Consider the following 22,269-nt stretch of genomic DNA (forward strand, 5'->3'; position numbering starts at 1 on the left):
TTTTGAATGCTTATAAGTTTAATTTTTTTAACTCTAATCTGAAATATTTAGGATCCTCTCAATCATCTTATCTTTCATAATTTATTGCTACCAGCTGTCGAGTAAACAGCCTATTTTGTAAGTTTTTCGTTCATGCGTATCCTTTCTCAAAAGGTTGGTGAAGGGAAGGGAAGCATCAGTTAAAAAAAAGTTTAGATAGAAAGATAGTGGTGGTGCCATCTACAGAGGCGTTATTGAAATATAAGAAATTTTTAAAATGATTTGTGTAAATTTGTAATTAAATACATTGAGTTTGGGAAAAGAATACAAAAATTATGTGCTAATTAATTCGAATTATGTTAGTCAATTTAATGCAAAAATTTCCTTATTTTGTCGATGATTTTAATCAAGTCTATTCTATTTCGCATTGAAGTTAAAAATATTGGCCCAAACTTTTTAAATTCATTACTTTGTCATGAACTCATACTCCCCTCAAATATGACGGAAAATTTACCTACACTCAATAAATAAGTGCCTCAAATTTTACATTATTGCTTAGTCTAATTAAGGAAACATGCTTTATATTAGTCACACCAATTGTATCACGAGTATGCTTGGGTCACATTTTGTTATGATTATGAAATATTTCTTTTGTATTTTTTATTAAATAATCATGTGAAGACTCTTGAGTCAATGAAAAACGAGTGAACAAAAGAGATCTTATTATGAGCAGTAAATATATTTTATTCAATACATGAAATGCTGCCTTTTCTTTACATTGAATGATCGTTAAATACTAAGGATTGTATAAATATATTTGCACTTACAAACTATAAATAATTTATTCGGATTTCTGTTCGCAAATTTTGCATTTTAACGCCTTAATCACCAGTCATTACATTGTACATTTAACATCAAATAAAGAAAATAGGAAAGAAACTGAACATAGATTCTTGCAAAGCTTTTTATTCATTCAACGTTCATTAATTAATTAAAAAAGATGATCATTCAACAATTAAGGAAATACACATTTCTAATGAAAAGGCAGAAAATCAATACTTCGAATAAAATATAATTACATACCCTTTTAATAATCTTTTATTATTTCTTGATAAGCTTTGATTTGAAATGAGCTTTGATTCTGGAAATGAGCGCGCCATTTTCTGTTCTGCAGACGTCTGTAAGAAGGACAGGGAGGAGGCGTTACTCATTATGATTAGTATACTGCGCATGCTTGAAAACATGCCTGGAAGGGTCATCCTGTTTCCTGAGGATTCACAGGCATCCTCACGCTATACACTACCCAAAGCAAAACAAGTTTCCATCAATATCAATCAATCTCTGTCCAAGTTATAAGAAGATTGATTGATATGAGCTAGCGCCAAGCTCACTCCGCCCAGTTACCAATTCCTAAATTGACCAAATATCTTCAATAGCAGGGAGCACGAGCACAGAAAAAATATCCCAATGGCTGCTTTTATCGTCATCTGTCGTTGAAACTTAGCGTCATCTGGTAATGATTTGATGAACTATTCTATCCAAAGACGAAAATCTCTCAACGAGTTGTAAAGTGCTGGGCGTGCAACATTTGGCAACTTTTCGCCGTTTGCAACTGGCTGAGGCGCTAAAAGTTTTGCTCTGCGCATGCGCAGTTGCTCAACCGGTTGTGCGTACAGACACAAGTAGACCCATATCGAAACACACAGTGAACCGTTATTTATTTATTTATTTTTTTGAATGGATCACACAGTGCTCAGGTATTTTTTTCGAATTTCTGTAAACCAGGATGATTTCTTTGTTTCTGCTTAAATATCTTTGAAGAGAGCAGAAGTATGCCGTTTCAATAGTTTCAACTAACATCAATCATTCAAACTGATTTTGATATGAAGTTTGTGTTTTGCTTGCCTATAATACTGTATGGTTAAGTTTCTAGCCATGTCGAACTTGCAAAATTCACTCGCGCCAAAAGTATTTCTAAGTCCATTTGTTCTTTCAACTGTTATGTTAGATAATTCGAATTGCCTTGGTGATCAAGTGAGTATTCGTTACTTCCTCAAAAATATTTTTTAGCAGGTACGAAATAATTAAACGAATATAACCATGAGAAGGCTTGTATGCAATCTATTTAGCAAATTTTGTTTTAAATTATTATTTAACACATTCTTATTTAATTGTCTTAAGTAACCCAGACAAGGAGTAGACAAAATTATCTTTACTATGGCATTATATACAGTGCGCAAAATAAAGGTTAAATCTGAATAACTTTTGGTTTATTTTTTCCGAATTAGAATGCAATCTTAATCTCATTAGAATTATGTTCTGAGGCATTCTCGTTAATACGTTAATTAGGTAGGGGATATTATTATACAGGGATGAGATTTTTTCGCTTTTGCCCTTTAAGTTTCAGCCTTTTTATCCGAAAGTCTGATTCTCTAAAAGTTTTTTTTTCTTTAATAAATATTCAGATTTTTCTGGAAATGCAGTTGTTGAAATAACATGATTATATTTGTTTCTGATTTCGTAGTTGCCAACCCTTCTGCATTTTTGCTTCTTTTAACTATTTTACGTGTAGAAAATAAGATTTTGTATATTTTTAACTGCCCGTCATATAGTTATTATTTTCGTAATTCAGATGTCGCTGCTTCCTGTTTGCTGGCATGAAAATAATGAAATAATTATAAAAAAATATCAGGGGCTTTGCGGTGAAAATATTCATTTGCTAATTCAATTAGCATTGTATATTTCTAATTATTATGATCAAATAAAAGCAATACAAACAAGTCTTTTAGAATTCCCAAGCCCAGAATTTACTAATATCTAGATTCTTATTCATGGGAGTTTAATACCAAACATTGATTTTCGTATTTACATGATTTAAGAGTTGTGCATTGTGCTTCTTATTTACGCGATTTAAGTATCGTACATAGCGATTCATATTTACTAGATTTAAAAATGCAATATCTCGATTTGTATTTACATTCAGCAAAACTATATCGTATTCAGCAAAATGAAATTCACAAGTATTTGGATAAACTAAATTTTTAGCATAGTAAATGAATAGGCTGAATATACTGTAAATCGACACTAACTACTCTGTGTATTTAACAGAAAACACTTAAATTTGTATTGTCTTATGTTAAAAGATTTAAAGGAATATTAAAAAGATTTTTCTTTAAAAGAAGATGTCTAATGTACAAAACTGCTAATGTTTATCTTTAAAAATGTTAAATGTTTTAGTATAATCTGTACTATACACTAAATTTGGTTATAAATAAATTTCTTAATAATATCACTGCAGATTTTCAATAACACATGAAAATGAATACATAATATACAAAAGATGTCAGTTTTCAAAAGTACAAGATTTTGGTTAGGTACTATTCAAAATATAAGTGTTTCTTCAAAATTTTAAATTTATTTTTTCTAGAACACATTTAGAAACACTATCCTTTATAAAAAATATATAAATTTTATGTATTTATTAAATTTCACATATGAATATAGGGTTTTTGACATTTCCGACATTTTTGATAGTGAGGTTTTTGACGTGACGGTTTAAACCATGGTTTAAACTGTCAAAAACTGTCACATGTCAAAAACCTGCCAACCCTGATTTAAAATCAAATATTGCATGTGATTCATGTTCATACAATTTTAAAATTTATCATCAGGATTTATAATCACATGCATTGAAAATGTGGGGGCTGAGTTATCGATCATGCCAACCTTCATCTATCAAAAGGTACCTCATGATTGAATCAAGTGAACTTGAACTGAGTTCTATTTCAGTGTACCTGTCCGCGAAGCGGACACTTCATACTGTCATCGGTGATTGTGCCCGTGGGCACCTGGAATAATGGCGGTGAATTGCAGAGGCGGTGGTCAGATTAAATCTGCATTTAATCTATGTGCATATTTAATAAATTATTTACATGTTTAAGTAACACTAATGATGGTTAAAGTTTGTGTAAGGCTCTGCTACAACAGGGACCCGGTCGTCGTGGTATTCAACCACTCGTACCGGGTTACTCACTGTACTAAACTTAATGGATACTATGGCTTGCCCATATCGGACCCTTTTCAGAGTTACTCCTTCACCGGGTTTGCCGTAGTCCAGTGTATATGCTGTGTGTGTTTGTGACTTTATCAGGGTTCGTACAGACTCCTTATACTCCTTGGAAATAAAAAGGTCTCCAAGGAGTACTTAGAACTACTTAAATTTCCAAGTTAGTCCTTAGAAACTCCTTAGGTTATTGTGTTACATAGATGAAGTTACTAAGTTCGCTGATGAATTTGCTGTCCAAGCAAGGGAATGAAATTGCATGTTACATGACTTAGCTGTCAAAATCTAATAGTTTAAGAAAAACTTTAGAAGAAAAAAAATTTAATTGCAAGGGTTAGATGAAAAAAATAACAGCAAATAATTTTAATTTTACATGTTACAAGCAAACTCAATTAATGATTTACTGTTTTTTTTTCTCATTGTATAAAATGCCTTAGATTTTATGTATTCAAATTTAAAAATATAAGATTGGTAGGTTTTTATGTTAATCGTTAACATCTGAATACACATTTTCGAAAAATCTTTATAGTTACTGCTTTTTGATTTAAAAAAAAAACTGTCTGGTTATTTTTTGCTCAAAGTTTTTAAATTTTGGACTCCTTGGATTTCTTCTTCTGATCTCTGTTTGAACCCTGTTTATTGATAATATTTAGATATGATCATGTCTGAGAGAAAAATTGAAGTAATCGGGTTGTAGTATTTTATATCGGGAATTAGAATTTTGTTACAATCAGCAGGATCTGAGTTATTTGCCCTTTTATACCAAGTCGCATTCAGAGTTTATTTATATATTCACTAATGCTGTCTATTTTTAAGTCATTCCTGATGGAAGAGTTTGGGAGGTGGGAATGTGCTCCAGTGATACGTCGTAAAATTTTATTTTGCGCTATATCCAGTTTTTTTAATTTGGTTTGGCCTTGTGCAGCCCCAAGCAGGGCTGGCGTATCTCAGTATCGGTCCAATGCATTGTAAATACAGTAGCCTCTTTAGGTTAAGTGGAAGTGCTGAGTTAGAGTTCAGTAGTGGTCTAATGCAGCTATAGGCAGCATAGGCTTTATTTACTGTTTTATCTATATGGAGGTTCCATGTGTGTTTATCATTTATGCATAGGCCTAGGTCAGGGATGGCGAACCAATGGCACGCGTGCCATATATGGCACGATGCACAATATTTTGGGCACGCCACCGATCACAATTGTTATTACACAATGAATTGCTATTACACAAATGTTATTACACTATGAAGCATATGTAACAATTAAATTAAAATTCACAAAAACAAACAAAATAATAAACAATTATTAATAAAAAATTAACAATTAATACTAAAAAAAACAAGCCAGCAATAAACAACTAGCAAAAAAAATTAACAGTCCTGCTTAAACTAACATTTTAAAACCTAACATAAGTTATTTGTCATCGAATCTGCAACAACAGAAGTCACACTGATGTTACTTTAAGTTGTTTTAAGACATGTCAAAATGTATTTATTTTCAATGTAAATAAAGAGTTTTGAGTTGATAGTGTTAAGTATTATTATTTTCCCATTAATTAAATCCCATTATTAAATTATTTGACGGCACATTTATGACCTCATTAAGCAATTTTTTAGAAAAAATGGCACGTTGGTGTATAAAGGTTCGCCACCCCTGGCCTAGGTAATTGGCCTTATTTGTAATTGGTATTTGATTATTGAATAGAGTAACATTGCTATTATTGTTTTTAAATCTCTTTTTCCTTCTGATGACCATTAGATTGGATTTACCAGTGTTTATAGCAACTTTATTTTCAATACACCAATTTTCTATAGGTGGCATAAGTTTATTGAGATTAACGACAGACTGGTTTGGATTCATGGAACGCATGGCTATTGCCGTGTCGTCCGCATAGAATGCAATTAGATAGTTATTATTTTTGGTGTTTACTGGAATGATTGAATCAAGTTAGCTTTTCTTATATACCAGTGAATTGATGTTTAAATTTCATAGTGGTAGTGGTAGTTACACCACAATACTCCCCCACTAGAATTTTATCAGGGATAGGATTCGATGAACAGATACCACTAGTTGCTGTACTTATGAAGTACCGGGAGAGCTGGTTTTAAGGTCACCGAGTGTTTGATTGCTGAATGTGAGAGGTGTATTAACTTCACAATCGTAGTCGCTCCTGTGTTGCCATTAGCAGTCGAGTGTATGCTGGCAGACATTGTGTTTAATCGCGACGAGACGAGTAGCAACAGCGTGTGGAGGTTGATTATGTCACAGTCACGAGTAGCAAGTCAACTGTTCATCCAACAAAGTAGGCGTTACCAGATCAAAGTGGGCCTTACTGCATGTTCAGATCACGTCCGAAGGTCACCAATGTGGGGACGGAGTTATAGACCATGCCTACCTTTTTATTGCAGTCACTTAAAACAAACTTCTATCCCATCTTTCTTTTCAACTGGAAAAAAGAAAATAGAGGCATGTGTTTCTTAATCTTCTCTTTTTGTATTATAAATATTATAATTTTGTTACGTTTTAATAAATGTCAATGTGAATAGTTCTTATATATTTAATTATTTCTAAATCATTGCAATTATTCTTAAAGCAATTTATGGCTTGAGTATTCTTTATCAATGTATACCCGTCCCCTAAACGGACAACTCTCGTAAACGGACAATTTTTTGGGTCCCGAGAGTGTCCGCTCAACGGAGGTTTCACTGTGTGTGTGTGTATATATATATAATATACTACACTACCCAACAATAATGGAAGAAGATACTTTGAGTTTTTGATATTCTTTTTTAAATTTCTCAAGAAATACTTAAAGGATTAATTTATAACTTTATAGATGTTTAGTCCATTTTTTTATACTTGGGAATACGGTTTGAAGCTTTCAGAGGTTTGGGAGACTGACAATAAATTATGAAAGAAAAGAAATGTTTTTGAACACCCTATGTCAGAAAATCAAACAATAAGCTTGTAACTTGTATCTATTACTAAAGTTGATAATTGAAATAACTGTATAAAATTTCATAAACTTAGAGTAAATATTTATGGAAATATGGATATTTTTATCAAAAACTAATTTTTTTGCCTTACATTTTTTTTTGCTACAACTTTATAAATATTGAATGGAATCAAGCAAAAGTTTTTGGAAATATTTAAAATAAATTAAAAAATTATTTATTTAAAATTTCTGGAAAAAATTTGTTAAAAACTGCACAAGATATAAATATTGAAGGTAGTTCGGTTACACTGAGCATGCACAGAAAATTTTTTAAATATTTTTTTCTAATTTTGTATTGAAATTTGGTAACTAATGAAAAAAGTTTGATTTGAATATCTTCAAAATTTCAAGCAGTTTTCTTAGTAGTTTTTAAAGGAAAGCTCAAAATGATCAGGAGTTTGCCACAAATTTTATTTTGTTTCCCTAAAGGAAAATTTAATAACAAATGATAATACCATACAATAATCGTCCTGAAGCCAAAATGTGATGGTATAAGGGAGGAAAACATACTTTTTGAGTGGCATTGTGGGGGAAATGAGCCCCCACAATACCACTCTAATTTTTAATAAATTTTGTTTAATGGTACAAAATGAAATTTCAGGAAAATCCATGATAGTTTTGATTTTTCCTTCAGAAATTACAGAAAGTTTTAAAATATTTAAATCAAACTTTTTTTTTTTTTTTTAAGTTTCCAAATACTGTTCAAAAGAAATGCCTTAAATACTTATATCTTGTACATTTTTTAGCTTTATCATATTGCTCCAAAAATATTGTTTGATTCCATTGCATATTTATAAAGTTATAGCCAGGGTTGGGTTTTTGACGTCAAAANCAAAAACTGTCACATGTCAAAAACCTGCCAACCCTGGTTATAGCAAAAAAATTAGTTTTTTTTTCCTTCATAAAAATGTCTATATCTCCATAAATATTTACTTTTGGTTTACAAAATTTTATGCTGCTATTAAATAGAATAAATTTTATGCTGCTATTAATGGAAGTCTAGCTTATTGCTTGATTTTCTGGCATTGGGTGTTAAAAAATACTTGTTTTCTTTCATAATTTATTGTCTGTATCCCAAACCTCTGAAAACTTTAAATCTCCTTGCTAAGTCTAAAAATTGCTTGAACTGAACATCTCTTAAGTTATAAAATAATTCTTTAAGTATTTCTTGAGAAATTTAAAAAATGTCAAACACTCAAAGTGTTTCTTCCATTATTGTAGGGTAGTATACATGTATGTCAGCAAATAACAAACCATTGGACAAGTGATATGATGTAAGCTATCACCTAATTGTAAAACTAACTATTCTCATAACTGTGTGTGGTAAAATCTTCTTAATATTAAAAACTTAAGAAACTGATAAATGTATTAGATTTTCAATATGAGCTGATAATTGTTAATTAAATATTAAAATCTTAGTTATAAATTACATTATTGTATTATATCATTGTATACTATAACTTTGAGGTGCATATCCATTTGAAATAAATTTATATACAGAAAATAATAAATTCTAGCTGAAGCCAATCATTATAGATTTTTTTTTTAAAATCCCAAATAAGAATAGAAAAATCATGATTATTTCTTTCCTCTCTGATGTGCAAAAAAGACATCTTTAAAAAAAAATTCTACAGAATTTTTTTTTTCTTCTTAAAAATTATGCAGAAAGGAAAACCAAAATTTTTTCTTTCCTAAATAAAAAATCTTTCTGCAAAAATTCTGTAACTTTCTGCGCCAATGTCACCGCAGTTCTGTCTTGGGGGTGCAAACAAAGAATTTTCTTTCATATTTAAATGAGCAATATTACTCAAAAAGAGATAAATAAAGACATTTTTTTTAGATTTCTGCTATCAATATAGAAAAGTGAAAAACAAACATTTTGTTTTGTTACAATTTTAACCCAAAATGATTATTTTGCAAACATATGTAGGCAACCACCAGCTACATTGTCCTAATTCCTGAAAGAAAAATGCATCTGATGTTTTTGGTTTAATTCAATTACTTTTTATTTAAAAATCAAGTGATTTAATTTAAATCAATTTAATGTTCTAAATAATTTAGTATTTGCTATTATTTTTTAAATTAGTATTTTCTTTTATCTTTGATCAGTATCTGCTATCTGCATCTTTGAAAAGCAATAAAAATTCAAAATGTGCTTTCTTTTAAATAACATGTCTTTCTTTTTATTTAAGCATTTCATTATACAATTATAAATTAAAAAGAAAAAAATTAGGCATCTCATTAAAGACTTATTTTTTAATCATTTATATTGTTAGTATTGTTTATCTTAAACAATATTGCCTTAAAATAATTCAAAAATTTCAATTTTTAGGAGGGTTTCTTAATTGGAAGAAGTTATAAATCAATTCGTTTTGAGATTAATGATCAATCAATGTGCAATACTGAGGAAGACCTTATGATAAGTATGTATATTTTAGAATAAATACTTTTCCTTACAAATAATATTTCATCAGCTGTATTTGAATTTTAACTGTTTATGTCAAATTAAGCAGAGCACATCTGAAATATTCATGAAAATAATAAAAAATAAAATAAATATAAAAAAATGAAATAATCAGTAAAAAATAATTCTATCGCTTTTACTTATAAATTTTTAAATTTAATTGAAAGTATTTTTTCCTCTTACTGGCAGTGATTTAAAATGCCATATCTCCATTTATTTAAGCCTTTTACAAGGTTTGTCAAGGTGGGCCCAGTCCGGAAAAACCCAGCAGGTTTTTCAAATGAATTCCGCTTGAAAAAACTGATCTTAATGCCGACCAATCAGTTTTTTTTCTCACAATCTATTATTCCAAATGCATTTTCTCTGCAATTTTCAAGCTATGTTGTTCTTTGAAAATATAAACTTTTTGTTTTAAAATTTAACTTTGTCACATTTTATACAAAATTATATGAAGAAAATCGTATTTCAGTAATCTGTTTTTTGCAAACAAAATTTATAATTAAGCATGAGAAAATATAGTACATGATTAGAAAAAGCATTTTACTAAATTATAATATATTATCTTTTAAACAAATTATGTGCAATATGCATACACATTACACTAATTGCATAATTTATTTGGATTGTAAACCCTTCAGGGTGTGCTAAAATACACCAACAGATGTATATTCACAGGGGTCTGTTTAGAAGAAATTTGGGTCCGTTAACGGACCCTTCACAAAATATTTTAACTTAGAAACGGACCCTTCACAAAATAGTTTATCTTTTAATCGGACCCTTCACAAATTTGTTTATCTTCATTATTGTTTTGTTAATCGAATAAACCCTTCCCAGGAGGGTGGGGAGAAAGACAGACGTAAACGAACTAAATTTTGTCTTCCGCAGACGCTTCTTCCTTTATTCGTCCGAAATTAATATTCTGCGTTCAGCAGTCGGCTAAATGCCAAATATTTGTATGTTGCATCGCTTATTTAGTAGATGCATTTGCTGTTTATTTTTTAAAATTTAATTTTTTTAATTATAATTTTACAGCATTGAGCATAATCTTGTATGTCTTTGCAATTTAGAAACTNTGTCTTTACAATTTAAAAACTCCTTGAAAAAGTTTTGCAATAACCGGACCCTATTTGCACAAATTCATAAAAGAGGACCCTGGTTGAAAGAATGTGAGTAATTTTTTCACAATTTTACAAAAAACGGACCGTTCACAAAATGTCTGGACAGATCCATGATTCAGTATTTCAAGATGACTATGATATTTTTAGACAAAGAATGAACAAAAAATTTTTTCAGTTGAAAAGAAAATTGTCTGTGACGAGTATTTTAAAAGATTTGACCTAAATATTCCCAATTTTATTTTATAAGATTTCTATTATTATTATAAGATTTCTATTATAGACTAAGGATACTCACTTTCTGATATTTTGAATTCTTAGTTTAATGAAATTGTCATGACACCTAGGATTAAATTTATACAGTTAGACCTCGATATAAGGTCTCCCTAAGGGATATCGCAAAAGTGACCTTATAAGCGGGGTACCCTTTTAACCGAATCATTAGCAGTTCATAACTAAACACGTAAATAGTACACATTATGATTTCTTAAAAATGGTGATACAAACGAAAACGATCGGCCATAAATTAAATATTTAAGTCAATATATTTTAGCAGAATTAGAAAAGAATTAAAAAAAGTTAGATTTTTAAAATTTTTTTTAATTTAAAATAAAGCTGTTTACAAATTTCCTCAAAGTGTACATACATACATTACATCTTACCTTTTTTTAAAATAATCATTTATGCAGGCCTGTTTCGCTTTTAGTTCCCTTTTTCGAACAATGTTTTGTAGATTTTGTAACTTCTTAAAATGTCCCTCATGGTTTGTAAAAAGATTTCGTATAGCATTTATTGCATTGAAGGCTTCCGCTTGGGTTACAGCTACAGTCTCAGGATCACTGTCATTGTCCTCACTGTCCACAACGTGTGAAACAATTTCAGAAATTGGACAGGGTGGCCACCCACCTGGAAAACCTGGAATTATCAGTGAATTTTTTTATACTGGAAAAAACCTGAAAAAATCAGGAAAATTTGGATAAAAACCTGGAAAAATCAGGGAGTTTTAAAGAAAAGCTGGAAATTTTTTCTTCAATAATTGTTTTAATTTCACTAATTTAAATTATTTACTAATTTTCTTAATTTAAATTATTTCATCCATTATACCCACTTTTTTTAGACAAAAATGTCAATTGAGGCTAACTGTGGGATGTTATGAGCTGTGTCTGCTATGAAAACAACTTTTCGCTTCTTCACAAACTGCAACATTTTCCTTGAACTCGAGAGGGGTAATTGCCTTGTAAAGAAGTTAACTAGGCTTTTGTTAGAAAAGAGCCCCTCGCCTCAGATAAAAATGACCTTATAAGCGATAACGATTTTTAAAACTTGACCACATATCCGATAATCTGTAACAAAGCATTCCTATTCAGTGAGTCGGGACTTTGGAAAAGTGACCTTATATGTGGATGACCTTGTATCGAGGGCTGACTGTATTTTATATTTTAAAGAATACTAAAAATATATGTTATATTTGTGAATTTTATTTTTGTTTGATAATATATTTTATTTGGTTCAAATTTTGTTAATTACGAAAGAAAGATTAATTGCAATAGATGCAATCATTTATTAAAGAAACATGAATGCATATTGTAGGTACTAGTTGTTCATTTTATGTTTATTCGTACATATGTCATTAATTAAATTTAATGAGCCTTCCTGCATGTTCATTAAAATCGTCAATTATTTACTTGGAAATTTTAGAAAGCAAATGTTTAAAATTTATTACCTTTTTTCATTCATTTAAAAAGCAAAAAGTAAAAAAGATAAAAAATGATAATTTTTTGTACTATCTTAGATACATAAAAAATTCATACCTTGAAAAATGCAAATGAACATGCAACAGAAAGCAATGTGCATTTCATTTCAGGAATGTATACAGTACTTCAAAAAATTCCATTCATTAACTTTAAAGTAAATTATGTGTTTATTTGTCCTCTTAAATACATCTGTTAAGAAATTTTACTTTTATTTTGGAGAAAGATTTTGATATTTTTTACTAATGTATGACGTATAATTTATAACAAATGAAAAGATTTGTAAGAAAAAACGGGACTACCTAGATTTCACATGATTGGCATTACACTTTTTAGTTACTATGCAAGTAATAAATCTTGCTGATAAACTATTCTGAAAACACCCTTTTTTTAACTTCTTAATTTTTATGTATTATTTAATAATTCACTTCTCAAAACAGTTTCGTAATAATTTTTAAAATAATATCCAAAATAGAAAAATTAGATAAATATATATTCAGAATTCATCTCTCAATCACTACAAAAAAGAAATTAAATAAGTTATATTTCAAAGTCTTAGTCAGTTATTAATTTTCGCATGCTTTGTAACAAAGACGTTTTTTAAATAAAAATATTAAGTTAAATAGTTTTGACAAATAAAAGTAAGTAATCCGAGCATTCAAGAGTGAAAAAAAAGTTGATTTGTATCATGTAGAAAAAAACACAGAAACCCTAAAAGAAATAAACTGGCCTTTTGCATAAATAAGGAAAAAAACTGTACATTGTAATTATGTTTTGGTTTATTTCCTCAGAGAGCTGAAACATATATTTGAAATAAAAATGAAAATGCCCTGAAACTTTTGCCATTATTGTTTCCTTTTTTTGTATGTCTGACAAAATTATTTGCTTTTCATTGATTTTTTTTTTACAGTTGCAATCAATAAGAAAGTAGTTAATGAACTATTTTACTTTTTCTGTCCTTTTAATTTTGATCTTGTGATTCATTCTGCGGTTTTTTCCTCAGCTACCTGGACTCTCATACACATGCAGAAGCCTATGCTGTTTAAAATAAAAATTTCTTATTATTAGGTCATTATTTTAGTGAATTTGATCTATTGTTCGGGATTTTTTATATTTTATCTTTTGACATTTTTTTTATTACTCTGAATAGTGGCCACTTCTTAACATTGGTCAATTAGAATTAGTCCTGCAAGGATCTGTTGCTCAGAGATTTGACTGGAAAAAAAAGGCTTTTTAAAGTTCCATGTAGCTTCTTTTTTTTTTTTTAAATTTATTTTTGTGTGGGGTCTACCTATAAATTTTTGCTAATGTATAATATTAATGATTTTTCACATCCGAATAAATTTTTTTTTTCCATTTTGAATCTGACCTGAACTGAGTCTGAAATAAAGTAATTTCTTTCGATTTGAAATAGTTTTGATTTCAAAACCTGCTTTTAAATTAACCTCCTCATTTTTTTTTCAGGTGTCTTTTCTGCTTATCCATGTGGTAGCTTTCTATCATTCTATGATAGCAAAGGTGTAATTAACTTAGACTTCATCAAAAATTTTCTAGGTGACAGAATAAAGGTAATTAAACTAATTTTGATTGAAACTAATTCATATGTTTCAAATTCAATTTATTTTGCTCAAATTTTGTATTTTGCCTTGTAAAATTTAATTACATACTATAAAAATTTTAAAATTTTTTATATAATCGTTAAAAATTGTATATAAATAGAAAAATATCTTTCTAAAAAGGTCAAAAATAAAATGTTTATTTATTAGATTAGGAATGATAGAAGTAATATTTAGAACTTCTATGAATTTTTCCTCAAAACTTTAAACAGGATATCTGCTCACCTAGAAAGTCATGGATTTCGGTATTGAACAAAATTTGTCGTGAAATGTCATGATTTTATCTATTTTTTAAAAAAATCATGGAAAGTCATAGTTTTAGGTTGCCGAAAAATCTTAATTTTTAAAATGGAATCCCCCCCCCAATTTAACAGTGTTTCAATGTTCCAAATATCTAAAATTTGTAGCAAAATCCACTCTCATAGTCATATTCTATTAAAGTATAAAATGTTTTTATCTTGTTCTTTGAAAATTATAGTGTTCTTTCAAAGTATGAAAGAAAGAACATCATTTCTAAGGCAAATTATATTTTTAACTCCTGTGATTTCAGAATTTTTTTTATCTATTTATTTTTTATTTTATCAATTTAAAATTCTAGTTTAGACATTTTATATTACGCTTTGAAGACGGACATAATTAACAGCTTTAAATAACTACATATATCTAACAGTATTTAGTTATTTGCTTTTATATTTTTTTCAGCTATTTTATTGCTTCAACTTTTCCTTTACTCTGTTTTTTATGTTTAAAAACAATAAGTAATAAGATACAGAGTATAACAGTTTTGGGTATACTTATCATTTTAATTAATGTTATTATAAAGCTTTTTAAATTTATTGTTGTATTTTGTGGAGAAAATAGTAACTTCGGAAAGTCATGAAAAATTCTTGGAATTATTCACTAAAGTTATGAAAAATCATGAATTTGAAAATCTAAAATGTAGCAGATGCCCTGTTAAAAGTAGTAAAATGTGATTTGAAATTTTAAATAAGTAATTTTTTTAAGAATTTTTTTAAAATCTAATTTTATTCTATTTGAAAACTGATTTTGATGATGCTAAAAAATTCTTTTATAGCTAATTGCTTTAAAATTAATATATAGTAAAATATCGGTTAAGTGGACACTCTTGGGACCGAAACTATTGTCCGTTTACGAGAGTCGTCCATTTACAGGAAGAATACTTCGATCATTGTTATAGTAAAAATTGATTGCTTCAACTGTTGCATGCTGTATAGCATTATTATTCATAAGGCATTTATCATTTGTAGGCATTTCTAATTGTCATATTGTAATTCTTTCCAGTCTGTTATTGGGTGGTATCGATTTCGCCGCAATGTTCCTCCTTATCCCTCTGCACGTGAAGCTATTGTGCATCGCAATTTGATGAGAGCTTTTTCTGGAAATTTAGCAATTGGAGACAATTTCTTTATTTATGGAGTCTTTGGGTCTTCTGCATCTGAGAGTGGAGCAACACACACTTATGATTATGCTTTCTATGTTGAAAGACCCGATAGGTAATAATATAGTTTTCTTTTAATAAGACTGCTTTATACAGGACTGCTGCAGAAACTATCAATGCAAGAAAGTGTATATTTGAAACTAACTTTATAATTTAGGAGGTGTATTTAAATATATATATATATATATATAATATACATTAATAAATAATAAGATGTTTTAAAACTAAAATTAATTCTGGTGAATTTTCAATTGCAATATTGCATCATAGTAAGCTTCAAGGATATGGTAATTTTCATTATATTTGTTTTTCTCTGTTTTGAAAAAATAACCATACCATATTGTAAATATTTCTCAGTGATTAAGCTTTCTTTATTACAGCTTGGGATAAGTATAAGTTTAAGATACTAGAACAGGGGTCTGTCCAGGTCAAATTTACTACAGTTTATCTTCACAAATTCAAATTCAACCTTCACAAAAACGGTAGTTTCACAAAATACATTTTCTTAAAATTTTATTTTTGAATCCCATACGAAATGATAAATCAATATTTTTACCATATTTTTGTGTTGATTTTTTAATAGAAGTTTATGGTCAGAAGTTTATGGCGTGCAAAAGTTTATGGTCAATTTGTGAAAGGCATTTTAACCTTTCTATGCGGTTTTTTCTTATTGTAGAGATTATTTCTGTTTTATTTAGTCAAGCCAACATATATATATTACACTTGGTTTCAGAATTTTTACTTTTCTTACAATTTTATGGAAAATGTAATCTTCTTTAGATTAAATTTAAATCTTTGCACTCAGTTGAATATTTCTTTTTTTATATAATTCGAGTCTTGTATGAACTAATATTTTTTAAAATAAATGCCAGTATTAAATTAAAGTTAAAATCACGATTTCCATAAATAAATATGCAAAACTTATGCTTATTTGTTAAAATAGTATCTTTCAATTACATTTTCATCCAATCCTGTAGAAGTAATCCAATCCTGTAGACTCCTGTAGAAGTAATTACAAAAAGCATTAAATCTATTTGAATCTATGAGTTTGATAACCGGTCATCTCCATCAACTAATTTTATAGCTGAAGCAAAAAACCGAATAGTTAAGTATCATCTTGATGTGTTGAGGTTTTTTAAAAATATTTTTTAATATTAAAATATAGCTAGTTACGAAATATTCTAATGCAGTTGTACAATAACATCACCTAATTTTTTAATTTAAAAATTATTAGAATTAGTGATGACCGGTTTTTGAACAAAACCTTAAAAAAAGTACTATTTATTATTTTTAACAAGCAAAAATCTTAATAATTTGGCATTTAGAAATAAAATAAAGACTTTATTTAAGTCTTAGACTACATATATATGAATATTTGGGTAGGATCAGAAATCTTTTGGAAAATGAATATTTGGGCTGGGCCCTTTACAAATTTCTTCATTGAAAAATAAAACTCATTTGGTTTATATTGTAAAACATTTTCTGATGCCTGTACTTCTCTTGTTGTTCGCGGCAACTTTTCTGAAATATGCTTCCTTAACTGGTTATGTTGCTACTTTTGAGATACTTTTTTTGTACAGAGTAAATATTATAATAGTCAATGAAAGGAGATACTTCCAACTTCATCAGGTGTAGTACTATTACAAGTAAAATTTCTATGATGGGACACCTGAAACTATTATTTCTTTATTGCTTTTCCATAGGAGCATTTTATAGCAAATTTTTTGTAATGACTTAGCCATAATGAAAAAGCAAATCAGCAAAAAAGGCCTGAGTGCCTAGCAGAAATATAGTGCCAAGGGCCCCAGAATAATATTTGAGCTACTAGAGTCATTAACCAAAAAAGGACTAACTAGACAACTTAGGGACAGAAACGATGATTTTAATGAAGGAGACTTCGAAATCTCATTTCCAGTCTGGTGTAAAAGAAGATACCATTGGGTAGTCACACTTGAGCCAATAAAATTTAGAAAATTTTCAAATGCGATGGAGTAAACGTTGGTTGGAAGCGCTATAGAATAAAAGAGTACCTGGGACCGCTCAGGTGTTATAAATGCTATCCTCTAGGCCATATGGACAAAGATTACAACCATCAAGAAACATACTCAACTGTGACGCACCAGGACAGCGAATGGATTCCTGCCAAGGACAAACGAAATGCGTTAACTGCAATGAGACTAACCTAACGTATGGTTCAAACCTGAGAGCAGACCATAGAGCCGTAAGCAAGAACTGTGTGTCATACAAGAGAGCCGTACGAGGAATACAAAGAGGAACAAACTATTGGGACTGACCATTGGCTATAACAAATACAAATGAGAATTAAGACAGAAGTGACACCTACTTTTGTAGCTCGCCTAGCAGATCCCCATTGATCTTCGTTCTGTAAAATTGTTTGCCTGACTTTTATGTTCTTTTTGGCTTTTGGGCCTTCTGGTCGGAGGGCTGTGTGGTGTGACTCACTGTTGTCAGCCCTACTAATCCTGTGGTCTGCAGCCGGTTTGGCAGCTCTGCCTCTGTGGCTTGGCCAGGGCTTTTGGGCTCCTCTGCTCATTGATGCTACAGTGTTGCTTTTATCTTGTGTGACTCGGGGCCTTCCCTTGTGTCCGCGAATTGCTCGGACTTTTGTACAGTTTGCAGTTGCTTTCATTGCTGGGAGGCATCTGACTTTTGGTGTAGGGACTGGAAGGCCTGGGTTGCCCAATTTACTCTCCTTATTATGCTCCAGCTACCAACTTTTAATATCAAGTATCATATTTATAGTCATCTCCTATATAACTGATAATTACTTTTATCCCTCTTGATTTTCTTGTATATACCATATAAAGATCTATTAACCTCTGAATCTCTCATTGTGTAATAAAAGTCAACAGAATAACAAGAATAAATCATTAATTGTTTGGTTATATAAACAATTTCATTAGCAAAAATGTCAGCCAAAAGCAGGTCATCTCCAAAATATGACATATTTAAAAAAAGAAACTAAATTGAGATTTTACTGCACAAAATATTCTACACCAAGTAGGAGGGCATGAATTTTTTTACTTCTTAACAATGTATTTATATCAGCTAAACTTAAAAATTGAAGAATCTCAATTTTGAAAATAAGTGGATATGACTGGTTTTTGCATTCATTGATTCAATATATTAATAATTATTTAATTTATTATTTATTTAGTGCATTTTCCTTACTAACTGGAAAAGGTTTAAAATTTTGATTTCATCTCTAACAGTTTCTGTAGCTTTCAGATAAAACAAAATATTTGAAGATTTTAAATTTATTGAATTTTGTTTACTTTAAACTTAAAAAATGCTTTGAAATTGTTTTAATATACCATTCTTAGAAATTTTCTGCTTTACATCACTTTACTTGTATTTTACATTTTATTATGCTTTATATAAAAGCCATTCAGTCATTAAATAATTTAAACAGAGCCCTAAATTAATGTATAAGCATTTTTAACATTTCTAGTTTGATAATTACCATTGTACAGTCTATTGTTGATATGATGACCTTTGCGGTTGAAAGTAAATCACTTGTTCATCACAGTCATAATTTAACATCAAATTTAAATTAAATAATTTTGAGTTAAAGGATTCAAATTTATTGATCTGCTAAAATACCAGTTTTAATCAATTGTTATTACCCTTTGCTCATGAGCAATGGGTAATAATTCATATAATGGACTAATTGTAATCAAGAAAAGTATGTTTATTTTTTTATATTTTATTTTGGAGTTGGAATTTCAAAATTTTTCTCAGGGTAAAAAATATATCCCTAACTAATTGATTTTTATTTATAATAGATGATAGCTGTTACATTATGATAGCTGTTTGTTGTATACAAAGAACCATTTTTGCAGGCTTTCTGTCATTTGTAAATTGTCAAAAAACATTGTGTCATGTGTGTAGCTTGCTTATCGCTTGTGATTCATTATTGTAGCAAGTTATGAAGATTGTTTGCATTCCATTGTAGGGGAAAGTTTTGATTTATGTTTATTATGTTTTGATCAGAATATCTAGAACTGAAACACTCATGCATATATAAATAATGGTGACACTTAATTTTCTAATAATTTTACCTTAATCTATGTTTCAAAGAACTAAGAATTTGGTAATTTGAAACTAGAAAAAACTAAAAGTTGAAGTATTACTATGAAGCACTAGAAAAAGAGAGCTACATTAAAAAAATAATAATAATAAAAAACAAACCTGAATGAAAAAAATTTAATAAATATCTAAGGTATATTTAGTAATTTAAAACTAGTCAGTTCTTGTATCTTCTACCTGGCTTATAAAAGCTTTTGGAATACACAGATTGAAATAATCTTAGGTAATTTTAATTCCACTTTTTTCTTGTTAATTGACATATATATATATATATATATAAATGAAGATAAAACAAAGAAAAATTATAGACATATGAAAGAAGGGGGGGGGGAATAATAAGTAAAAAAATAACAAACAACAGTTTAATAATAATAAAAAAAAGGATGAAATTTTATTTAAAAATACAGGGAAAAAAAGATATAATCTTTTCATCAGCCCACACGATATATCCGCAAAACAGAGTGCTTTCTGATATTGTATAAATAAAGCCAAAGCAAAATATATTAAAACAATAGTGTGAGGAGCACTTAAAAAATTTTTTACAAAAATTACAGCAAATAAAATAGAACATGAAAAGTAAAAATAACATGTAAAAACAGAAAATAAAATAAAATAAAAAGAAAAAACAGTATAAAAGTTGACTATAAAGTGAGTAGCGAAATCAGATCTACTTACATGGACGGGAAATTCTTCAAGACAGATTTAAAAATGTTTTCGCATAAAGATTGCCACATTACAAAATATGAAAACAAAAGCGCAAATTAAGTGTAACTAGAGGGTTTTAAAGTGCCGTTCTTACTGCACTGCTGGAGTGATTTGTTATTCTGTGCATTGATTTGTTAGTTACCAAGGATAGGCCCGAAATGGATGTGCACAAGGTAATATTATACTGGATAATTTTAAAAATTGACCATAAATAGTTTTAGGAAATAGATGTTTATTTAAGAAAAAATATAAAATAGAAAAGAGAAAAATAAACTGCCTGTTTTGCTAATAATTTTAGCCACAGATTTGCACGAAATGGATTTGCACATGGAAAAATTAACAAAGAAAAAAATTCTAGCCATGGATTTGCGCATGGAAAAATTTTATAAATTAATAAAGAAATTTTTAGCAAACAATTTTACCCACGGATTTGCACATGGAAAAATTTTATAGATTAACAAAGGAAATTATTTAGTAAAGGAATTTTTTTAGTAAATAACTTTAACCACGGTTTTTCCCGAAATGGATTTGCACATGGAAAAATTAACAAATTAACAAAGAAATTATTTAGTAAATAATTTTGGCAATGGATTTACCCGAAATGGATTTGCACATGGGAAAATTATATAAATTAACAAAAAAAAAGTTTAGTAAATATATCTACAAAAATATACAATTAATTCAATGATTTTAAATAAAATTTTATTACTTTAGTTGGGTATCCATTGTTTTTTTTTATCAAATTTTGAAAGAGTTTATCGATTTGTTTTTTGGATAAATAAATATTACTACATATTCTTTTAATTCTGTTCATTTCATTAAAAGTGGTATTTAAATAGATGCTCCTAGAAACATTAGAGTTCCAAGTAATTAGTTTATATATTGTGTGTATATATATATATATATATATATATATACATACAAACCTTCACATACAAACATTCGTGAACCTTCAAGGGACCGAAGTTTCGGCTCACTATTACCGGGAGTTCACTATATCCGTTACGCAGTCAATTTAACTAATGGTTCCTTAACTCCTCCCTTTTATTACACATTATTCAAATAAATGACTGTAAAATATTATGTAGCGGCAAAAAATGTGTTATTTTTCATTACTCTTCGTCTTGCGTACAAAAATTTTTTTACTTTTTATCTGATGAGCAATCCTTACCATCAGGTATGGAAACACTTCCCGACTTTCAGATAATTTTTCCTGAATTTCTGTTATTCCGCTTTTTAAACCTGTCTAACCTGCCATTCAAGCACATAAAAGTAGTTTCATAAAATCGCTTAGCAAATTCATCGACATTTGCTAGATACTGGAAGATTGCGGCTTCTTCGATTGGTGAACCACTTCAGCAATGTTTTTTCATTATCCTTGTGATCTGCTTTTCTCAACTTTTTTCCACCATCTAAATTTTTTTCATGAGCAGAAATTATTAATTGCCTTTTTTTTCTCCATATGTTACAAACTGCAGATTTGGAAAGTTTATATTCCCTGCAAATATCAGCTTGATTGCATCCATTTTAAATTTTTCTGATTTTGCCCATTTTATCATCAATGAAGAACGTATTACGTTTACTGCTAGACATAGTTAAATTTGAGGCATTTGTTTGCAGGATTTATTTTAACTGAACTGAGAGCAAAAAAGAGTTGAAATGATGGCCTTATCAACACATATTAGTGTCCAACTCTTTGACCAATAATGAATAATTACTCATTCTTTCTGAAAAAAATGCATATTGATCCCAGTGACACCTTACAGGTGCATTGTCTGCCTGGGTTGGAAACATCTCCTTGGTTTGTTTAGGGATGGGAAAGTGAGATAAAAGAAGCAAACAAAAAAAATGCTTATTGCTGCATTCCCCTCTATAGATGGTTTTGAAAGTTGGTATATGTATTTAATTTGAAGTAGAAATTTCAAAATTATCACAATTTATTTTTTAAAAAAATCAGTCGAAGACAGAAATAAGTTCACTATATCCAACTTCCTCACTTTTTTGGTTCACTATATCC

At 29.1% G+C, this 22,269-nt stretch overlaps 1 protein-coding gene across 1 annotated transcript in view; it reads left to right on the top strand.

Moving 5' to 3' along the window:
- Positions 1-1,614: 1,614 nt before the first annotated feature.
- LOC107452007 (BRISC complex subunit Abraxas 2) overlaps positions 1,615-22,269 on the top strand; it is a 66,657-nt gene continuing 46,002 nt past the window's right edge. Inside the window, exons 1-4 of the mRNA XM_016068281.4 lie at positions 1,615-2,013; positions 9,365-9,455; positions 13,827-13,930; positions 15,281-15,492. Coding sequence (XP_015923767.1) covers positions 1,897-2,013; positions 9,365-9,455; positions 13,827-13,930; positions 15,281-15,492 — 524 coding nt within the window. The 5' untranslated portion in view covers positions 1,615-1,896. The remainder of the gene's footprint in view (positions 2,014-9,364; positions 9,456-13,826; positions 13,931-15,280; positions 15,493-22,269) is intronic.

The sequence above is a fragment of the Parasteatoda tepidariorum genome, chromosome X1 (genome assembly GCF_043381705.1).
Source record: "Parasteatoda tepidariorum isolate YZ-2023 chromosome X1, CAS_Ptep_4.0, whole genome shotgun sequence".
NCBI lineage: Eukaryota > Metazoa > Arthropoda > Arachnida > Araneae > Theridiidae > Parasteatoda > Parasteatoda tepidariorum.